This window comes from Rutidosis leptorrhynchoides, chromosome 4, assembly GCF_046630445.1.
Source record: "Rutidosis leptorrhynchoides isolate AG116_Rl617_1_P2 chromosome 4, CSIRO_AGI_Rlap_v1, whole genome shotgun sequence".
Classification (NCBI taxonomy): domain Eukaryota; kingdom Viridiplantae; phylum Streptophyta; class Magnoliopsida; order Asterales; family Asteraceae; genus Rutidosis; species Rutidosis leptorrhynchoides.
Genome location: NC_092336.1, coordinates 277,652,775 through 277,675,801, shown reverse-complemented (window position 1 = coordinate 277,675,801; position 23,027 = coordinate 277,652,775). Strand labels below are relative to the sequence as shown.

General features: G+C 33.5%; 1 protein-coding gene across 1 annotated transcript; it reads left to right on the top strand.

The window, feature by feature from the left end:
* Positions 1 to 19: 19 nt before the first annotated feature.
* On the top strand, positions 20 to 11,601 carry LOC139841625 (uncharacterized). Its single transcript, XM_071831836.1, has 6 exons — positions 20 to 245; positions 289 to 430; positions 504 to 602; positions 1,068 to 1,122; positions 1,272 to 1,423; positions 10,911 to 11,601. The coding sequence occupies exons 1-6, from the start codon at positions 20 to 22 to the stop codon at positions 11,599 to 11,601; spliced, it is 1,365 nt and encodes a 454-aa protein (XP_071687937.1).
* Positions 11,602 to 23,027: the final 11,426 nt, after the last annotated feature.

Below are 23,027 nucleotides of genomic sequence, written 5' to 3'. Positions count from 1 at the left end.
TATTGTAGGTGCGGATGTCATGAAAGCTGTTAAAGATTTCTTTAGTAATAGTCAGATACTGAAGGAGGTGAATAATACTATTATCACTCTTTTGCCAAAGGTTCAATCGCCTTGCCGTGTTACTGATTATCAGCCAATCTCATGTTGTAACGTCATTTATAAATGTATTAGTAAAATCATTACGACTAGGATTAAAGGGAGTCTAGAGGATGTGGTGAGTGCAAACCAATCTGCTTTTATTCCTGGTAGAAAAATTAAAAATTACTGATATTATTTTGCTCACTCAAGAGATGATGAAGAATTATCATCTTAATCGGGGAACGCCGAGATGCTCTTTCAAAGTTGACATTCAGAAAGCCTGCGATACGGTAGACTGGAATTTTCTCGAGGCTACTTTAATTTGTTTTGGTTACCCTAGGAAGATGGTGAAGTGGATTATGGCTTGTGTTTCATCTACCTCATATTCTATATGTGTTAATGGCCAACTTCATGGGTTTTTTTAGAGGTAGGCGGGGCCTTCGCCAAGGTGACCCTATGTCGCCGTATCTTTTCACGCTAGTTATGGAAGTTCTCACTCTTATGTTGCAACGTAATGTCTCTAGGTCTGATGGGTTTCGTTTTCATCCAAAATGTGATAAGTTGTGGATCATCAATCTATGTTTTGCAGACGACCTTTTTTTTATTTTCGCATGGAAATGCTACTTTGGTTAGAGTGATTCGTGATTCTCTAGAGGAGTTTAAAAGATGCTCGGGTTTAACTCCTAGCCTCCCAAAGAGTACCGCCTTCTTTTCTTAGGTGAGACCTGCGATCAAGAATCAGATTCTTAGGATCTTACCTTTCGAGGAAGGGGCATTACTGATTATTTACTTGGGGGTTCCGATGGTTTCGTCTAGGCTTATGTACCATGATTGTAGGATCCTTGTTGACAGGGTACGTAACCGAATTAATGACTAGAAGAACAAATTTCTTTCATTCGCGGGTAGAGTTCAGTTGATCTCCTCAGTCCTGGTTTCTATGCAAATATATTGGTGTTCTGTCTTTTATATTACCTATGGCTATTATTAAGGAGATTGAGAAACTTTTTCGTGGTTTTTTATGGTGCCAAAGTGAGCTCAAAAAGGGTAAAGCAAAAGTTAAGTGGGATGTCATTTGTTTGCCAAAAGAAGAGGGCGGATTGGGCATTAAACGGTTGAAGTTTTGGAACATTACTTTGATGACTTCTCACTTTTGGAGACTAATGACATCTAATCAATCCCTATGGGTGAGGTAGATTCAGGAGTATCATTTATCGGATTCTAATATATGGGAAGTTGCTGCTAGACCTGATTCAGCTTGGAGCTGGCGTCGTCTGTTGCATATCAGACAATTCATACGGAAGTTTTTGGTGTTCCAAATTGGCGATGGAAAGACAGCATCATCATGGTTTGATAGTTGGAATGGTGTAGGTCCTCTTGCTGAATTCTGAAATAACCCATCCTAATCCATCTGGACGAATACATTACATTTGGTTACATCGCGAGGTACTTGACCTCTATATGATACATTTTACAAACGTTGCATTTGTTTTTAAAAGACAAACTTTCATTTCATCGAAAGTTGACGGCATGCATACCAATTCATAATATATCCAACTATAATTGACTTAGTAATAATCTTGATGAACTCGATGACTCGAATGCAACGTCTTTTGAAATATGTCATGAATGACTCCAAGTAATATCTCTAATATGAGCAAATTCACAGCGGAAGATTTCTTTCATACCTGAGAATAAACATGCTTTAAAGTGTCAACCAAAAGGTTGGTGAGTTCATTAGTTTATCATAAACGATTATTTCCAGTGTTTTAATCAACCACAAGATTTCATTTCTATTTCTCATAAACATACATCCCATACATAGAGATAAAAATCATTTATATGGATTGAACAACTGGTAACCGACATTCACAAGATGCATATAAGAATATCCCCATCATTCCGGGACTCCCTTCGGACATGATATAAATTTCGAAGTACTAAAGCATCCAATATTTTGGATGGGGCTTGTTGAGCCCGATAGATCTATCTTTAGGATTCGCGTCAATTAGTAGATCGGTTTACTAATTCTTAGATTACCAAGCAAAAGGGGCATATTCGGCTTCGATCATTCAACCATATAATGTAGTTTCAATTACGAGTGTTTATTTCGTAAAACATTTAAAAAGCGCATGTATTCTCAGTCCTAAAAATATATATTGCAAAAGCATTTAAAAAGGGAGCAAATGAAACTCACAATACTGTATTTTGTAGTAAAAATACATAAGTAGTTTAATCATAGAGACTGTATCACATCAACATCATCGATCTACTCATCATCGACCTAATCATTCATCAATCGATTCCGAATCGGTCCATTAATTAATCAAGTATGTACTCGATTTATTAATATTCTTTTAGTTTCTTTAATTACTCTGTGATTTCCGTTTAATTGTTAGAGCAACAGCAGCAATAAATGATATTCTTGGTGATTTGATGATGGTAGTCGAAAAAAGAATTTGATGAAATTGTTTGACAGTGACCGTTTGATGTTGTTTAGGTTATTCATGACTGAAATTGAAAACAATTGATGTACAGTAAACGTAATGACGACTGTTTGGGTGTGGTGTTTTCGGGCAGAAAGTTATTGTGAATAGAATCATGACAGGTGCTGCATCTTCGTAGGTAAGGGTGATGATTTAGCTGGTTAAAATAATGTAGCTGCAGGTGTTTGTAAATTGAATGAGGTAGTCATCGGTTATGTATAGATACATGTGATTTTGTATCTATAATGATAAATTATAGATATTGATATGTGTGTGAATATAAATCTTAATGATTGAATCTGAATATCTGTGTGTAAAATGTGTGAAGTTTTATATAAATGAAATTTTTGTTTTTGTTTTTGTTTTTAAAAAAATGAAGATATAACACAGGTTATTTTAGTGGTTGTAGTTGGTTGTAACAAAAAGATGAGTGTAGCAGTGACATAAATAACAAGGTTAATAGTTGCAGTATGGTGGGTTTGAGCAGCAGCAGAAAACGTACTCTAGTGGCCAGCTGTTATTGGTTCAAGCAGAAACGAATGGGACTGCAGCTTGTAATAGTAAAACAGAAACATTTACAGCGATTTCGTGATCATGTTTAAGGGCTTGAAGTGGTGAAGATGGTGGAGAAGAAATGGTGTTGATTCACGAAGGTGTGGTGAGGATGATGGCTTCATGGGAGAAGAGCAAGGTAGCGTATGTGGTTGTGATGTAGGATAAAGTTTTTGCTAGGTGAGCAAACGAAATGGTGAGTGGTCGTTAATGGTGATTCCGGTGATGGTGGTGTTGGGTGACGGTTAAGGTTAGCCGGGAGTGGTGTGGAAGAGGAAAGACAATTGATGGTTGTTTTTGGTTACTCAATGTTTCAAATTCTTGCTTTCAGTTATGGGACTGTGCTTAATTAATCAAATTATTTTATCAATGTTACTCAATGTTGATAAAACTCTATTTATCAACTCATAATCGTCATGAAAACATTTTTATTGTTAGCCATGACGACCTCGATCAAATTTCGGGACGAAATTTCTTTAACGGGTAGGTACTGTGACGACCCGAAAATTTCCGACCAAATTTAAACTTTATCTTCATACGAATTCGACACGATAAGCAAAGCCTGTAATGTTAAGTCTTGAAAAATTTTGGAACTATGTTTATATACTCAATTTCTCCTCGACTGTTTCCGATGATTCACGAACAATTAATTGAAAAATGAATGTGTATATATATAAATAACAAATTTGAAATATAATTTGAAGAATTATATGTTGTTGTTATGAAATATGATATTATAATGATTATTATTTAAAAACATATCTATATATAAATAAAAGTATATTAAATATAATTATTAAATAATAGTAATACTCTTTCGCCGATTCGTTGGTATTTAAATAAGTGATTCAAACTTATGTGATTTTAAAATAAACGAAAACTCATTAATAGACTACGTAAACTTCAGACTAGTTGAAAATACATTTACTATATTATTTTAAATTTTAATTAATTTTTATATTTTAGTTGAGATTGAACTCGAATGACAGGTCAATTTTTATAATCGGCATGAAACAAGTTTAAACTTGAAATTATGAGATGTTGGAATTAAATGATGGTCCATAATTAAGTTTTATCAATTATAAATTTACTATAAATATATTTAAATACCTCTTACGTTTTAATACCCGTACAGATTAATTGGAATTAAGAATAGCCAGACACTTCACTAAACCACTACTTATCTCTTACAAACGCATGTGCAAGACTTTTTTTTAAACTCTTAACACATTTAATGTTTTCTACACATTTCTTTTTAATAATCATTGAGTAATTATATATTTATTTTCTGTTTTGAGTCATTTTCAAATCTATTGCTGAATATAGACATATAACTTCACGTGAAATAATATTAATCTTCGATTACTGTTTGAATGCCTTTACCATCTCATATATATACAAATATTGAAGACCCACTTGTCCCCTATTTATTTATTTCTGTTTTACATCACTCTCCGTGTTCTATTCTATACAAATATGTTGACATAGGCTTTCACTAATCAAACACCACAACCACTTAGAATTTTACATATGCTTCTTTTACTTTCCCATTGATGCTCAACAAACCCCACAACTCAAATTCGTTTAGATTAACTATACAAATAGATATCAGATAGTTACACATCCCTATCACTTTCTTCCTTTTATCCACATAACAAACAAATCAACAAATCCTTCACTGTGCTTAATTGATCTAATTGCTTGAGATTACTGTTTCAAATTCTTGCTTTCAGTTATGGGACTGCAGCTTGTAGTAGTAAAACAGAAACATTTATAATCGTCATGAAAATGAATATAGTAGTAGTAAAATAATTTGAAACATTTAATTAAACATTTGTAATGTAGTAGTAAAATAATTTGATTAATAAAATAAATAGAGTTTTTAAATAATTAAAAACGAATGGGACTGCAGCTTGTAGTAGTAAAACAGAAACATTTATAGCGATTTCGTGATCATGTTTAAGGGCTTGAAGTAGTGAAGATGGTGGAGAAGAAATGGTGTTGATTCACGAAGGTGTGGTGAGGATGATGGCTTCATGGGAGAAGAGCAAGGTAGCGTATGTGGTTGTGATGTAGGATGAAGTTTTTGCAAGGTGAGCAAATGAAATGGTGAGTGGTCGTTAATGGTGATTCCGGTGATGGTGGTGTCGGGTGACGGTTGAGGTTAGCCGGGAGTGGTGTGGAAGAGGAAAGACAATTGATGGTTGTTTTTGGTGTTCATATTTCTAGGCTATATATATATACATATATATATAGAACATAGGATCGATAAGATTATATAAATTTAAATATAAATTGATAGATAGAGATAGATGATAGGGATATGGAACTGAAAGCAAGAATTTGAAACAGTAATCTCAAGCAATTAGATCAATTAAGCACAGTGAAAGATTTGTTGATTTGTTTGTTGTGTGGATAAAAGGAAGAAAGTGATAGGGATGTGTAATTATCTGATATCTATTTGTATAGTTAATCTAAACGAATTTGAGTTGTGGGGTTTGTTGAGCATCAATGGGAAAGTAAAAGAAGCATATGTAAAATTCTAAGTGGTTGTGGTGTTCGATTAGTGGAAGCCTATGTCAACATATTTGTATAGAATAGAACAAGGAGAGTGATGTAAAACAAAAATAAATAAATAGGGGACAAGTGGGTCTTCAATATTTGTATATATGAGATGGTAAAGGCATTCAAATAGTAATCGAAGAGTAATATTATTTCACGTGAAGTTATATGTCTATATTCAGCAATAGATTTGAAAATGACTCAAAACAGAAAATAAATATATAATTACTCAATGATTATTAAAAAGAAACGTGTAGAAAACATTAAATGTGTTAAGAGTTTAAAAAAAAAAGTCTTGCACATGGGTTTGTAAGAGATAAGTAGTGGTTTAGTGAAGTGTCTGGCTATTCTTAATTCCAATTAATCTGTACGGGTATTAAAACGTAACTCGAGGTATTTAAATATATTTATAGTAAATTTATAAATGATAAAACTTAATTATGGACAATTATTTAATTCTAACTTCTCATAATTTCAAGTTTAAACTTGTTTCATGCCGATTATAAAAATTGACCTGTCATTCGAGTTCAATCTCAACTAAAATATACAAATTAATTAAAATTTAAAATAATATAGTAAATGTATTTTCAACTAGTCTGAAGTTTACGTAGTCTATTAATGAGTTTTCGTTTATTTTAAAATCACATAAGTTTGAATTGCTTATTTAAATACCAACGAATCGGTGAAAGAGTATTACTATTATTTAATAATTATATTTAATATACTTTTATTTATATATAGATATGTTTTTAAATATTAATCATTATAATATCATATTTCATAACAACAACATATAATTCTTCAAATTATATTTCAAATTTGTTATTTATATATATACACAATCATTTTTCAATTAATTGTTCGTGAATCATCGGAAACAGTCGAGGAGAATTTGAGTATATAAACATAGTTCCAAAATTTTTCAAGACTTAACATTACAGGCTTTGCTTATCGTGTCGAATTCGTATGAAGATAAAGTTTAAATTTGGTCAGAACCTGTCATGATTCTATTCGCAATAACTTTCTGCCCGAAAACACCACACCCAAACAGTCGTCATTACGATTGATGTACATCAATTGTTTTCAATTTCAGTCATGAATAACCTAAACAACATCAAGCGATCACTGTCAAACAATTTCATCAAATTCTTTTTTTGACTACCATCATCAAATCACCAAGAATATCATTTATTGCTGCTGTTGCTCTATCAAACAATTAAACAGAAATCACGGAGTAATTAAAGAAAATAAAAGAATATTAATAAATTGAGTACATACTTGGTTAATTAATGGACCGATTCGGAATCGATTGATGAATGATTAGGTCGATGATGAGTAGATCGATGATGTTGATGTGATGCAGTCTCTATGATTAAACTACTGTGTTTATTGATTCTTCCTAAACTCGAACAAACCAAGACTAAATCCCAAATTGATAAAGATTACAGCTCCTCTAACTCGCAAGATCTAAAATTTATTGATCGATTCATGAACCAGAGACCTAGACCGATCGACCTTGCGGTTGCTTTATCTGTTTAGGTTGAATGAATATTATCACACACACAACACCCATCGATTTAAGATGGTTGATACTATCTGGGCCATTTAAACCGAAATTGATTGCAACATGGGCTTAGACATGATATTAAGTGGGAATTTAGATTGGGCTTGGGAACTGAGGTGGGCTGATGTAAATTGCGGCCCAATATTAACTAATAGGTATAGGTTACATAAATTAATCGGGGCATTTAAATCAGAGAAAAATGATACGGATCATTTGGTAACGGCGTGTTAGCGGGTTAGCGGGAGGTCGCGGGTTCGAGCCCGGGCTAGGGCATTATTTTAAGCCTTTTTCATTTTGAGGTTTGTGAATCCGAGGCCAACCTTGCATTGTTCAGTTCCGTCATATGTATTTTTCCTACAAAATACAGTATTGTGAGTTTCATTTGCTCCATTTTTAAATGCTTTTGCAATATATATTTTTGGGACTGAGAATACATGCGCTTTTTAAATGTTTTACGAAATAGACACAAGTAATCGAAACTACATTATATGGTTGAATGATCGAAGCCGAATATGCCCCTTTTGCTTGGTAACCTAAGAATTAGTAAACCGATCTACTAATTGACGCGAATCCTAAAGATAGATCTATCAGGCTCAACAAGCCCCATCCAAAGTATCGGATGCTTTAGTACTTCGAAATTTATATCATGTCCGAAGGGAGTCCTGGAATGATGGGGATATTCTTATATGCATCTTGTGAATGTCGGTTACCAGGTGTTTAATCCATATAAATGATTTTTATCTCTATGTATGGGATGTATGTTTATGAGAAATAGAAATGAAATCTTGTGGTCTATTAAAATACTGGAAATAATCGTTTATGATAAACTAATGAACTCATCAACCTTTTGGTTGACACTTTAAAGCATGTTTATTCTCAGGTATGAAAGAAATCTTCCGTTGTGCATTTGCTCATATTAGAGATATTACTTGGAGTCATTCATGACATATTTCAAAAGACGTTGCATTCGAGTCATCGAGTTCATCAAGATTATTACTAAGTCAATTATAGTTGGATATATTATGAATTGGTATGCATGCCGTCAACTTTCAATGAAATGAAAGTTTGTCTTTTAAAAACAAATGCAATGTTTGTAAAATGTATCATATAGAGGTCAAGTACCTCCCGATGTAACCAAATGTAATGTATTTGTCCAGATGGATTAGGACGGGTCATTTCAGTTGGTATCGGATTCACGAACCTCAAAACGAAAAAGGCTTAAAATAATGCCCTAGCCCGGGCTCGAACCCGCGACCTCTCGCTAACACGCCTTTACCAAATGATCCGTATCATTTTTCTCTGATTTAAATGCCCCGATTAATTTATGTAACATATACCTATTAGTTAATATTGGGCCGCAATTTACATCAGCACACCTCAGTTCCCAAGCCCAATCTAAATTCCAACTTAATATCATGTCTAAGCCCATGTTGCAATCAATTTCGGTTTAAATGGCCCAGATAGTATCAACCATCTTAAATCGATGGGTGTTGTGTGTGTGTGATAATATTCATTCAACCTAAATAGATAAAGCAACCGCAAGGTCGATCGGTCCAGGTCTCTGGTTCAGGAATCGATCAATAAATTTTAGATCTTGCGAGTTAGAGGAGCTGTAATCTTTATCAATTTGGGATTTGGTTTTGGTTTGTTCGAGTTTAGGAAGAATCAATAAACACAGTAGTTTAATCATAGAGACTGCATCACATCAACATCATCGATCTACTCATCATCGACCTAATCATTCATCAATCGATTCCGAATCGGTCCATTAATTAATCAAGTATGTACTCGATTTATTAATATTCTTTTAGTTTCTTTAATTACTCCGTGATTTCTGTTTAATTGTTTGATAGAGCAACAGCAGCAATAAATGATATTCTTGGTGATTTGATGATGGTAGTCAAGAAAAGAATTTGATGAAATTGTTTGACAGTGACCGTTTGATGTTGTTTAGGTTTTTCATGACTGAAATTGAAAACAATTGATGTACAGCAATCGTAATGACGGCTGTTTGGGTGTGGTGTTTTCGGGCAGAAAGTTATTGCGAATAGAATCATGACAGGTGCTGCATCTTCGTAGGTAAGGGTGATGGTTTAGCTGGTTAAAATAATGTAGCTGCAGCTGTTTGTAAATTGAATGAGGTAGTCATCGGTTATGTATAGATACATGTGATTTTGTATCTATAATGATAGATTATAGATATTGATATGTGTGTAAATATAAATCTTAATGATTGAATCTGAATATCTGTGTGTAAAATGTGTGAAGTTTTTTATAAATGAAATTTTTGTTTTTGTTTTAAAAAAAATGAAGATATAACACAGGTTATTTAGTGGTTGTAGTTGGTTGTAACAAAAAGATGAGTGTAGCAGTGACATAAATAACAAGGTTAATAGTTGCAGTATGGTGGGTTTGAGCAGCAGCAGAAAACGTACTCTAGTTGCCAGCTGTTATTGGTTCAAGCAGAAATGAATGGAATGCAGCTTGTAGTAGTAAAACAGAAACATTTATAGCGATTTCGTGATCATGTTTAAGGGCTTGAAGTGGTGAAGATGGTGGAGAAGAAAAGGTGTTGATTCAAGAAGGTGTGGTGAGGATGATGGCTTCATGGGAGAAGAGCAAGGTAGCGTATGTGGTTGTAATGTAGGATGAAGTTTTTGCAAGGTGAGCAAACGAAATGGTGAGTGGTCGTTAATGGTGATTTCGGTGATGGTGGTGTCGGGTGACGGTTGAGGTTAGCCGGGAGTGGTGTGGAAGAGGAAAGACAATTGATGGTTGTTTTTGGTTACTCAATGTTTCAAATTCTTGCTTTCAGTTATGGGACTGTGCTTAATTAATCAAATTATTTTATCAATGTTACTCAATGTTGATAAAACTCTATTTATCAACTCATAATCGTCATGAAAACATTTTTATTGTTAGCCATGACGACCTCGATCAAATTTCGGGATGAAATTTCTTTAACGGGTAGGTATTGTGACGACCCGGAAATTTCCGACCAAATTTCATTTTCAACAAGCCTCATCCAAAGTATCGGATGCTTTAGTACTTCAAAATTTATATCATGTCCGAAGGGAGTCCCGGAATGATGGGGATATTCTTATATGCATCTTGTGAATGTCGGTTACCAGGTGTTCAATCCATATAAATGATTTTTATCTCTATGTATGGGATGTATGTTTATGAGAAATAGAAATGAAATCTTGTGGTCTATTAAAATACTGGAAATAATCGTTTATGATAAACTAATGAACTCACCAACCTTTTGGTTGACACTTTAAAACATGTTTATTCTCAGGTATGAAAGAAATCTTCCGTTGTGCATTTGCTCATATTAGAGATATTACTTGGAGTTATTCATGACATATTTCAAAAGACGTTGCATTCGAGTCGTCGAGTTCATCAAGATTATTACTAAGTCAATTATAGTTGGATATATTATGAATTGGTATGCATGCCGTCAACTTTCGATGAAATGAAAGTTTATCTTTTAAAAACAAATGCAATGTTTGTAAAATGTATCATATAGAGGTCAAGTACCTCGCGATGTAACCAAATGTAATGTATTCGTCCAGATGGATTAGGACGGGTTATTTCAAATTCTTTTCTTTGTATGAGATTGTTAGAGCTGGGTTCCATTTTAATTCTAAGGTTTGTGATGTTTTCAATAGTGAAGGACCAACGTGGCCATTAGATCGGTTCCATAAATTTACCCAGTTACGTTCTATTGCTGCTCCTCAGCTTTCTAATTCGAATGATATGATGGGTTGGAGGGACAATGATGCAGTTGTGCCTAGGTGCTCGGTTTCTATTGTTTGGAATTCTATCAGATCGTCAGCTTCTAAGGTCCCTTGGTTTGATGCGATATGGTTCTCGCAAGGTATTCCAAAACATGCGTTTGTTACATGGTTACTGGTTGGTGAGCGGGTGAAAACATATGAAAAACTTAAAGCATGGGAGCTGAAATCTAATCCTATCCTGGAATGTGTGTTCTGTAAGCAATGCATAGAATCGCATGCTCATCTTTTTTTTGAATGTCGGGTTACGTCGCATATTTGGGATAGAGTAAGCAGATTGATTCATCTTCCTAATCAAAGTTTTAAGTGGCGAGATATTTTCGGTATGATCATGCAGGTGCCAGGTCTCAAATCTGTCAAAATGGTGGTTGCTAAGCTATGTTTCGCTGCTACGGTGTACTTCATTTGGCAGGAGATAAATTGGAGGATTTTTAGGAAATCTCGTCGGTTAGAGGATCAAGTCTATGATGTCATTTATAGTAATGTCAGGTTAAAATTAATGACAGTTATTTTTAAGCCATCCGGCAATGTGGATAGGCTTAAGATGGACTGGCATCTTGGCTAGGGTGTCTGGTTTTTTGTTGTGTTTTGTTTCTAGTTGCTTGAGTCTCTTTTGTCGGCTTGGGTAGCTAGTGGTCATTTGGGTGGGCTGCTAGGCTCTCTAGTAGCAGCGGTTTTGTACTGTTATCATTTTTTTATTATTTAATATAATATTTGTCGGGGTAACCCATTACCCAAAAAAAAAAAATCTTATTTCTTTCCAAATTTTCTTAAATATTCGATCTATGTTTTTTTTTTCCTTATTCCTTTCCCAACCTTTTTACTGCCAAATACACATAATGGGGAGAGAAGACATGGGTATTATTCAGTTATATAATTATGGAAAAATTACACAACGAGTTTGAAAATATAGATAAAAAACCATAGCATAAACATCTAAACTATTACATACTCATTTAGGAGCATATTAATTTGCAGGGGTTGCTGTCATCAATGGACTTGGAGGTATTGTGATAGGGCACATGTCTTTACACGGTATGTACATCTACGTTTTTATATATTGAAAAGAAACCGACCTATATTATGTAGAGGAAAATATAGAAAAGGGAATGCATTATAACAAAGTAGGGGATAATATAAAGAAGGGAATGCGGATTTGGGAAGAAAATGAGGAAAGACGATTAAATAGATTAAGTTTATTTGATAAAGATTGAGTTAAGTTGATAAATGTGAGGTTAGAAGGGATCATTAAAGATGACAAAGCTGTAAATCAATCATTAAATGTAAGATCAAAATTGTTCATGCATATATTTTCCGAGGAAAAATATATCCACAAACAACAATATGAGATGGGTTTTTTTAGGCGTCAACGTTGTTAACCTCCGGTCCGGCTACAGTGATAACCCGTACTCGAGATGGTGATCTCGGGAGGGTGGCTAACGAATTACCCGTCGGTCGATAGTCGGGATCTATCGATGACCAGAGGGAGAAAAACCCTACAAGATCCGTAGGAAAAAACCCTAGATCGTGTAGTCGCCGTAAAGAGGCATTTAGCATGAGATGGAGAGAGCCGTATGCGATGGCAGGAGTGTCCTTGATGTAGGGTTTTACCCCATATTTATAGTTGGGAATTAGGGTTTAGATAACTTGTGCGCTAAGTCAATCGTAGGCCCTAATTAATAAAACCCTACGTCATCAAGTCCCCCAAGTTCGGTATGATATTTTTGTCAAGTATCGTATCGAACTTCTTGTCAGGCTGCGAAAAACAAGTTCACAAGAGCACGCGCAAGCAACTGCGCATAAACCCGCGAACAGATGTGCGCAAAACCGCATGCGTGGTGTGCGTAGAACTGCGGACAACTATGCGAAAAACACGCGAAAAGAGAGCGCACGCACAGTTGCGCAAACGCGCGAATGTCTGCGCGAAAGATACCTGCACCTGAACCACATATAACGAATTAAAAGCTCAATAAGATAGACAAACCTTTAATACCCGCGTGATTGCGAGAGTACGAGACGTCACGTTGCGCCTCTCAATGAAAGCACCACTTGATCATGCATGTTTTCACCATAGGGTTTAACATGCCTGCTCAATACGTTGGTGGGGTTTAAGGATCTTAGAACAAGGCTCTCCGATCCGGCTACCGTGAATAACCCTGGCCGACATGATGATGTCGGCGGGGTAGCCAAGTGATTAAGTCCACCTTCGATAGCGGTCGCTGATCAGAAGGCCCAAATAAGGTTGTAGGTGCTAGCTTAATGAAGAACTAACCTGCTAACCTTGAAGAGACGGAGAATGATGCTTAATTACGTAAGACGTGTGGCAGATGGTAGTTACGTAATGTGATGATCCCTAGAATGATAGTTAGGGTTTGTATATATTGGGAAACCCTAATTCTAGAACCATCCGAGATATTGGCAATCCTTTCCATAACAAACTCCCCGAATCACGGATGTAATTATGGAAAAGATATTTACTTGTTAGCCAAGCAATCGCTGTACCGAGAACAAAGGCATCAGATACAAATCCGCATACCGCATAGCTGTCACACCCCCCAAAATGGACCAGGGGTAATTGTGACCAATCATATCATAACACAGTTGTATAAACGAGAACGACTCTATATGAGACTTTTTAAATAAAACCTTTGTTAATAAAATAGCGGAAGCAGTAATACATGTTTACATTATTATTAAAACGTAAAATAAATGTTTATGAACTAAAATATAATATGCGATGTGGACTCCATGCAAGCATCAAATCTATCATCACAAAGTTGCAAACAGCTAGCTCAATCATCACCTGAGACAAAACATGCTTAATGTGTCAACCAAAAAGGTTGAGTGAAATTCACAAGTTTATAAATAATATCCAAAGTTTTAGACCACAAGATTTAGTTTAAAGTTGATTGATATAGAAATATCAATCTAAAAGTGTTGCTGCATTTTGTAATATCGCTACTAAACAAGTTTACCCTATGACACCTTGTACTGTCAGTGTCGTGGAATCATTATTATGTAACCAAAGACCAACGGTCGAATGGTTAGAGACGTTACTCTCAATAGGCCTACTCACAATAACTAAGTTTGCATTTAAACGTAGCAATTGACGATATTACGGTAGGGATTTAGCATGAATCAAAGCATGACAGCATAGTTAACAATTTAGTACTTGTGTCTTAGTGTAAAACAGTTATAAAACAAGCATGTGTCTCACCCCAAAAGTTATAAATAGTTAAGTAAACAGTAAAAAGTGGGGCTATGAAGTTCACCTTAGTAGCACACGAAAGAATTGAACGGAAGGACGTGACCGAGATCTCAACCTAGAGATAGAACGTATGATCAGACATTGCCTAACAGACAATAGTATATAGTACTATATTGATAGTAATGGTTCACTAAAGAATTTCCATTTTCGGAAGGTTACTATTTATGGAAAGTTTCCACTTATAGTAATTTTTCAATTTTAGAAAGTTCGGGTTAATCTTTAGCAAGACGTTGTATAACTTTACTCAAACTTCGTTGCTATCAAATAAGTCAGGAATGACCAGATGTAACCGGGGGCCCAGGACTCTTGACCAGAATCTAAGTCATGGCATTCGAGATCCACAAGCTTACCCATAAATGGCAACCTAGACATCATTCACTTACGACCGTGAGTAGCGATGAAGTTCACATGAATTATACATTATCTTTGATTAACCTTCACTTTAGGTGTATACACACAACGAATTATTAATGTACTTAATAATTATATATGTGATAATATAACCTAAGTTTTATTTAATATTTAGTTATTATACCTTAGTATGTCTTATATATATTAAATATAATTATCTTTAAATAAATACCTAAATTACTTCAAAAATAATAGTGTTTTATTAATCGAACATTATTCAAAAATGTCTAAATAATAAATTAAATATCTAAAAATTACATACATAATTTTTATAGTCTTAGTTAATCATATAAATTAGTAGAAAATTTTAAGAAAACGTTTTTTTTATATTTTTGTATTTATTTTTGTTTTTACCCTTAATGTATTCACAAAATAATTTTAATTCTACATAATTACTAAATAAACCCAAATAATTATTTTTATAATTTTTATAAGTTTCTATCAGTCTAATAACCTGTAGAAAAATATTTAAAAAAAAATATTTTTTATTATTTTATATTTATTCTTAATTTACCTTCGAATTACATAATAATAGAGTTTAATTATATAGTAAATACCAATTCGACCCAAGTAATTATTTTTATAATTTTTTCAGATCTATATAAGTTTTAAAAACTCAGAAAAAAATTATATATATTTTATTTTTGGTTAAAAGTATTTATTACGAATTTTACATTGTTTTTACGTTTAAACACTACATAATTCGTATTTAATTATAAATAATATTCCATATATTATCAAAATTATTTTTATGCATCATAACACTTATAATACTAATTATAACATATAAACATAATTAATTTCGAATTTTACAAAGAATATACAATAAATATAAATATAAATGACAATATTGAAAAAAATTAATAAAAATAGAAAGTACCTCAAATTTTCTTCAAGGTTTTGAGAGAATAACTTAAGTTTTTGTGTTTGGTAAGAAAAAATAAATGAGGAGCCATGTATTTATAGGTAAAAAATGATTGGTGAAAAGAAAAAAAATAATAAAATAAAGGTGCCAATTTTGACAAAATAATAAAAACATGTTAAAAATGTTTTTAATAAGTTTTTGTTTTTGAAAATATTTAGTCAAAATTCATGGGCTCATTATTTAATTTATAAAAAAAATCTTATTTCTTTTTATTTTTATTTTTTTTATAAGCTAAAAATATATATAATGATTAAAATAATTTATCATTTAATTAATAATTATGTTACATATAGTTTTAAATATAATACGCATTAATATTAACTAAAGTTATTTTATATAATTAGTGTAAACTTTAGTTAACAGAACGTGTCAACTAAAAATAAATATTTGATCAACGTCGAATTTAATTATATATTACGTATGGATAACAACCCTATAGTCAAATTAGTCAATTCAGGCATGAAAATATGAGGGTTGTTATAGTACCTACCCGTTAAAAGAAATTTCGTCCCGAAATTTAGTTGTTGCCATTAATCGGTTTTGTTCGTACATAGACGAGGATATTTACGTTTTATTTGGTTTTCACGTTCCCAGGTATGCTCGGGGCCTTGCGTGAATTCCAACGGATAGAATATTGTTCTGTTTCAAGAATTAAAATCATACAAACCATAATTTCTACAAGTTCTTCTACGAAGTGCATTTTATTATTAATGCGGAGATCATTCAAAATGATGATGTTATACAAGTCATTTCAGTAAATTGGATATATAAAATGTGTTATGAATAATATCGAGCTCATTTAAACCTTGAGCGTTTATGCCACCACGCTAGGGTAGACAAAATAGAAAGGAGTTCATGAAAATCATAGTCGTGAAATTTGATAGAGATTGTCATTCTTTACAACAAGAATGATTAATATGAGTTGAAAATATTGTTTTATCAACATTGGATAATATGGATAAAACGATTCGATTATAGGAAGAGTATAAATGAAGTTATCTTAAAAGTTTGAAATAAGGAAATATCAGTTTGCCTTAACTTTTGACATAATTAAAGGTGATTTCCGGAATTCAAGGGATTTAAAGGAAATCTTTATAATCTGTATAAGATTTGATTCTCCGGTAATTAAGGAAATTAAAATTGCCTTGATTGTTGTGTCTAGAATTTTGCTATAAATTAGCTTCTTTTGTTTCATTATCTTCACCACTTATATACTTTCTTTCTCGATTCATACTTCCAAAGATTGTGAAAATGCTACATCCAGTTCTTATCCTGGATATTTTTCTGACTATCGTTTCTGTCATTCTTCTTTTTCATTTACCCCCAGAGGAATCTGTTTACTTCTACAATTACTTTGGGGTTATAGTGTTTTTAATTCTCCCGTGTCTTTATGTTGCTATACGCATTGATATACACGGTTTGTAATTTCCGTGTTGTTATCGGGCTTTATATTTTCCCTTATATGTCGGAGCTCTATGCTCTTGTTTTTCCTTCCCGACTTCAAGTCAAGCGAATAATGGTCTAGAATTCGTAGGTATGGAGTTTCAAATGATCATAATATACAAAGCAGAAGGAAAGGTAATAGCACGATTTGATTTGTCAAATTACTAGAATTACTAAGGATAGAACTATCAAGAATATATGTTCTTGATATGTTCAGAGGTTAAGTAGAATGTAAAAGTCATGTAACATGGCAAATGATGATTATAAAGTCTATGAATCATCATCTTCCATTAAAAATTTAGCATGACTTACTGTAATATAATCACGTTGGCCTGACATCATTATATTATACTAACTCATGCTTCAATTCCCAACACTACCTCAAATCATTCAAAATTTAAACTTGTATGTTATAGAAATATAGAAACTAAAACAGTTTCCTTTATTATGTAACACATAAAGTGCGAAGTGATAAATAATTTCGGACAAGAGTAGTTATGAATGTATCTTCAGAAATATGGAGGATATTTATAACGAAAGATACGATGATATCTTAGAATTTTCTAAGATCAAATGATAACGAGAAAAATTCTTCTGTAAGGATTTAGAATGCGTAAGGAGATCTTTTGTGATTTTCATCAGAAATCGAATCATCTAGATTCTTTGATTACAGGTTTAATCCTTGTGATTTGTCCACGGTCTCCTTCATGGTTTGCTCAATCCGTTTTTCAGCACCAAATTTTCTATCGAGCGTTCCCAACACCCCATTCTTTATCATCAAACTCCTGGCCATTTAGGCCATCTACAATTTTGCTGTTTCCTCTGCATTTAATGCAGCCATATTTGAATCGTCGGTTATCAATCTGAGATGGTTTCAAGAAATTTCGTTTTTAGATGATTGAACGCTGATTGTGATCGTCAAGATTCAAAGGATGTTTTCAAAAATTTTGAATTTGAAGTGTTTAAGCGTAAGATGCATCCATCAATGGATCTAACAGTTGACGAAGAAATGTTTGTGATTTTCAAAAGTAAGGAATGGTAAGTTCGGTGGTTTGATGTGATAATTCATCATAGAATACGAATGAATATAATTCATGAATGTAGTGATCTTTAAGAAGATAACACTTGCTAAAGTTTTACTTAAATTCCGATATGTCAAAATCAGAATATGTATTTGAATTTGTATGAAAATGGTTGTTCTTTAGTAAACGGATACATATGTGGATGTAAGTAGTATAGGTAATGACTGTTGAATCAGAATTGAAGAATGTACGGTGTAACATATTAATGTGAGATATAAATATTTCTCGGGTATTACCTACCCGTTAAAATATTTTCACCGTCAACAGTTTGTACAACAGAATATTTAATTACAATCTTTATGAAAATATACGTACGTATATATTTTCTTTCAGATGTAATCATGGATTTAATGAGTTAATATAATATTAAACTCATTTGATTAACGGTTGAAATGAGAATTAATAATCTCCAAAACCTTAGAGATTTAATAATTGTCGCGAAATATTTCGCTAATGAAGTTATAAATCAATACTTCATTGTAACGACCCGGAATTTTCCGATCGTTCTATACTTATGAGATTAATATTTACATAAATTAAACCTTACCAACATGATAAGCAATCCAAACTGTTGAGACTTATATTTTTGAAAAGAGTTTTACACAACGTTTGACCGTCCAATTTGACCGATGATATCACGAACTATATAACACACGATAATTATACGATTATGTATATGTACATATCTATACATATTTAACATGATTTAAGGATGGTTTAACATTTCATTGTGAACTAACAACAATGAGTTATAAGTATACTTTGAGACCACTAACTTAAGTTTTCAAAACGATAACTATATGTAACGTTCTTTGACATATATACTTACAATCTATAATGTGATGTGATTTATGTCACCAATATGATTTAAGTGTAATAGGATTAATTTGTAACCAAAATAATCTTGATAAATATCGAACAAGTTTGGGGAAATGTGGAGTGCACACTTGTTTGAACTTATCTTGATTATGACGGGGGTTCGGGGGCAGCGCCCCCGATAAGCGGGGTCCAAGGGGTGGCAACCCCTGGCGGGGTCCAAGGGGCAGAGCCCTGGCTGGGGTCGAGCTGCCCGGTCAGCTTGGAAATTTTTTTTTGGGCTAACACTGCTTTATTAAAAATGTCTTAAAATTTTATTTTTGGCCCGGTTGGACCCAAAATAAAAGCCCGATTTTGAGCTTCTTTTACCGTATCATACTCATCATCCATACGTATTTACTATTGGTAAATACACATCAAATCAATATCCTTATCGGCTTTAGATCTGCCCTAGATAAGAGGGAATCTTATTTGTAAGCTAGCATACATTATTACTCAAAAATTCAACACAATAATTTGTCCTTGTTCCCTCAACAACCAGACTGTCCTATAAGTATCACCATCACCTTGGTTTTTCATTCCATTCTTACAACCATCTTTCTCTAACAAAAAAAAAACACACTCTTAGGAACTCTAAGTGTTCTTCACAATCTCAGCAAATACTCATGAAGAACTAGCTTCATGAACAACCTATAATCATCATAAGAAAGTTTGATCAAGATTATTTTCTATCTTTTCCAGTAGCTTTATCCAAGTAACTTGAGGTAGTAACCTTATTCATAATCTTATTCGATTCATATTTATATAGCTATCTTATTTTGTGTTATAAAATTTTTAACAACAATAACATAGTTTGAATGATTTCAAACCTGTTCGCAAACTAAATAGATCCTTCTAATTTGATTTTTAAAACACTTCAAAACCTGTAATATATCATATTATGACAAAATCGGATTAATCATATCTTGGCTAATTAACATAATATTTAATATATATTTACTTATGATTTGATTTTATATATTCCAGGACCACCCGTAAACAACACGAGAAGATTAATCATAAGACCTCATGATTGTACGCAACACGTCATCTGACAACACGGTACTTTATGTACGCAACACGTCATTTGACAACATGGTACCATGGGTCGAGATTAATTCTGATCAATACGAATACGATGGGGTCTTTATTTATTTTATTGAGCAACTAATTGTGGACCATTAACAACAGACTGCTAACTACGGACTAAGAAAATATTAAAAGTATTATAAGTATATATATATATATATATATATATATATATATATATATATATATATATATATATATATATAACGATTACTTGAAAAGAAAATATGTTGATATATTATATATATGGTTAGGTTCGTGATATCTATCGGAGACCAAGTCGAGTTAAATACCTTCAAGACAAAAGTGAGTATATAGTCCCACTTTTAAACTCTAAATATTTCGGGATGAGAATACATGCATTTTATGATTTACGTTATGGACACAAGTGATTAAAAATATATATTCTACGTTGAGTTGTACCACTGGCATACTTCCCTGTAACTTGGTAACTACTATATACATGAGGTATTGTAAACGCGAATCCTGTTGATAGATCTATCGGGCCTGACAACCCCAACCGGACTGGACGACCAGTATTCAACGGTTGCACAGTACTTCGTTTCGGTGACTACACTTGGTACGGTGTAGTAAGATTTTATAATAAAGGGAATATGCGACGTTGATTAAATGTTAAGTATGGTTATCAAGTGCTCAACAACTTAGAATATTTTTATTAAAACGTTTATATATGAAATCTTGTGGTCTATATTTATAACGCTACCGGCATTAAACCTATATCTCACCAATTTTATGTTGACATTTTAAGCATGTTTATTCTCAGGTGATAACTAAAAGCTTCCGCTGCAACATGTTGAATTTAAGCAAGATCTTGAGTATGCATATTTGTGTCAAAAATAAAACTGCATATCGGAGGATTTGTAATGTAAAATATGTTAGAGGTCGTATTGTTATTATCACATGTAAAGTTTGTAAGTCTAAGATTATCGCTAAACGATAATCATTATTAAGTTGTTTAAACCTTGTATTTGTAATAAAAGCTATGGTTTGTATTGTAAAAACGAATGCAGTTTTTGAAAAATGTCGCATATAGAGGTCAATACCTCGCGATGAAATCATATGTTATTGTATTCGTCCTTATGGTTAAGGTCGGGTTATGACATGTGGTATCAGAGCGTTGGTCTTAGAGAACCAGAGAATTTGCATTAGTGTGTCTTATCGAGTTTGTTAGGATGCATTAGTGAGTCTGGACTTTGACCGTGTTTGATTTCGAAAACTATTGCTTATCCTTGTTGGTTAAAAATTAATATGTAAATATTATGTGGTATTAACGTGCTAGTTGTTATGTGATAGATGTCTGGCTTAGAACTTATTATCACATTCAGCGACTCCGAACCAGACTCTTCAGATGGTATTCCAGTCATTAATCTATCTGATGATGAAAACGATACCTTTGGGGAAGACTCACAAGTTCCGGATGAATCAATTGAAGAGGAACCGGAAAGTGATCCTGAGGAGGAAGAAATACAGGAAATTACGAAAGACAAGTTCGAACGAGGAAAGAAACGAAAGGCTACTGAAATGGAAAATCTAAATCCCGAGTCTAGAGAGGATGTTGTGGCACCAACTCCACCAGATACTTCCACACCTATTCCCGCTATTCCTATTAGTTCTATCCCGACATCCAGTTCTTCGGTTCCTCAGCCAAAACGCAGGGAGACAACCAGGATAACCTTTAAGCAATTTTTTGAACACAAACGCTTTGGGTTAAACGATACGTTGTTGTTTTAAACCATGGGATCATATAATGTTTTGTATAATATTACTAGTGTGGTTTGCTTAATGTTTGATGTAAGATAAGCATATGTAAAATAGTGAAGTGTGAAATGCAATAATTTTCCATGGTTAAGTATTATTTGGGTGGTAGTAATTGATTTTCGTACTAAGCTATTAAGTATGAACTTTAACGGGTAGGTACTACCCTAGATATAATTATAAAACGCTAATAAGAAGAAAAGGCTTTTATAATAATAACTGGTTCATATTATTAATAAGCTACGATGTACTGTAAATACATACTACATCTATAATATTCCATGTGAATAATTATTTTTTTCATTCTTATTGAAGATTATGGCGCGATTGAACCGAATGACGGAACAAGAAATCCAGGAACTCATCAATCAGCGAGTGAACGACAGAATGTTATGGGTCGAGGCTGCAAGAGGTGCTGCAGTTAACCCAAATCCTCGTGTGGGGTGCACTTACAAAACTTTTCAAGGTTGCAAGCCCTCATCATTCAGTGGAACAGAAGGACCGGTCGGTTTAACCCGGTGGATCGAAAAGATTGAGTCTGTGTTTAAAATCAGTGGTTGTATTGAGAAGGACATGACCAAGTATGCATCGTGCACCCTACAAGATAGTGCACTCACGTGGTGGAAAAACTATGTGAAGGCCGTAGGAGGAGATGTAGCTTATGATACTCCTTGGGAAGAATTCAAAACAATGCTAATCAACGAATATTGTCCAAGGAACGAGGTTAGGAAGTTGGAAGCTGAATTACGAAGCCTGAAAGCTGTTGGTACTGAACTCACCACCTACAATCAGCGATTCATGGAATTAGCTTTGCTATGTCCCGAATTGGTACCAACCGAAGAACGGAAGATTGAACTGTACAAAGACGGTTTGCCTAAAAAGGTCAAGGCAAATGTTACAGCATCCAAACCCAAGACTATTCATGAAGCTATCACCATGGCGAACGAGTTGATGGACCAGATTATTATGGACAAGAACACCGATGTCAAGACATCGGGAAACAAAAGAAAGTGGGAAGGTAATCATCAACAATCCAACAAGAAACAAGAAACCACGCAAGGTGCGGGTAGCGGTTCGAACTCAGGTTACAAGGGACGAAATCCTTTATGTAACAGATGCTACAAACATCACTCTGGTTATTG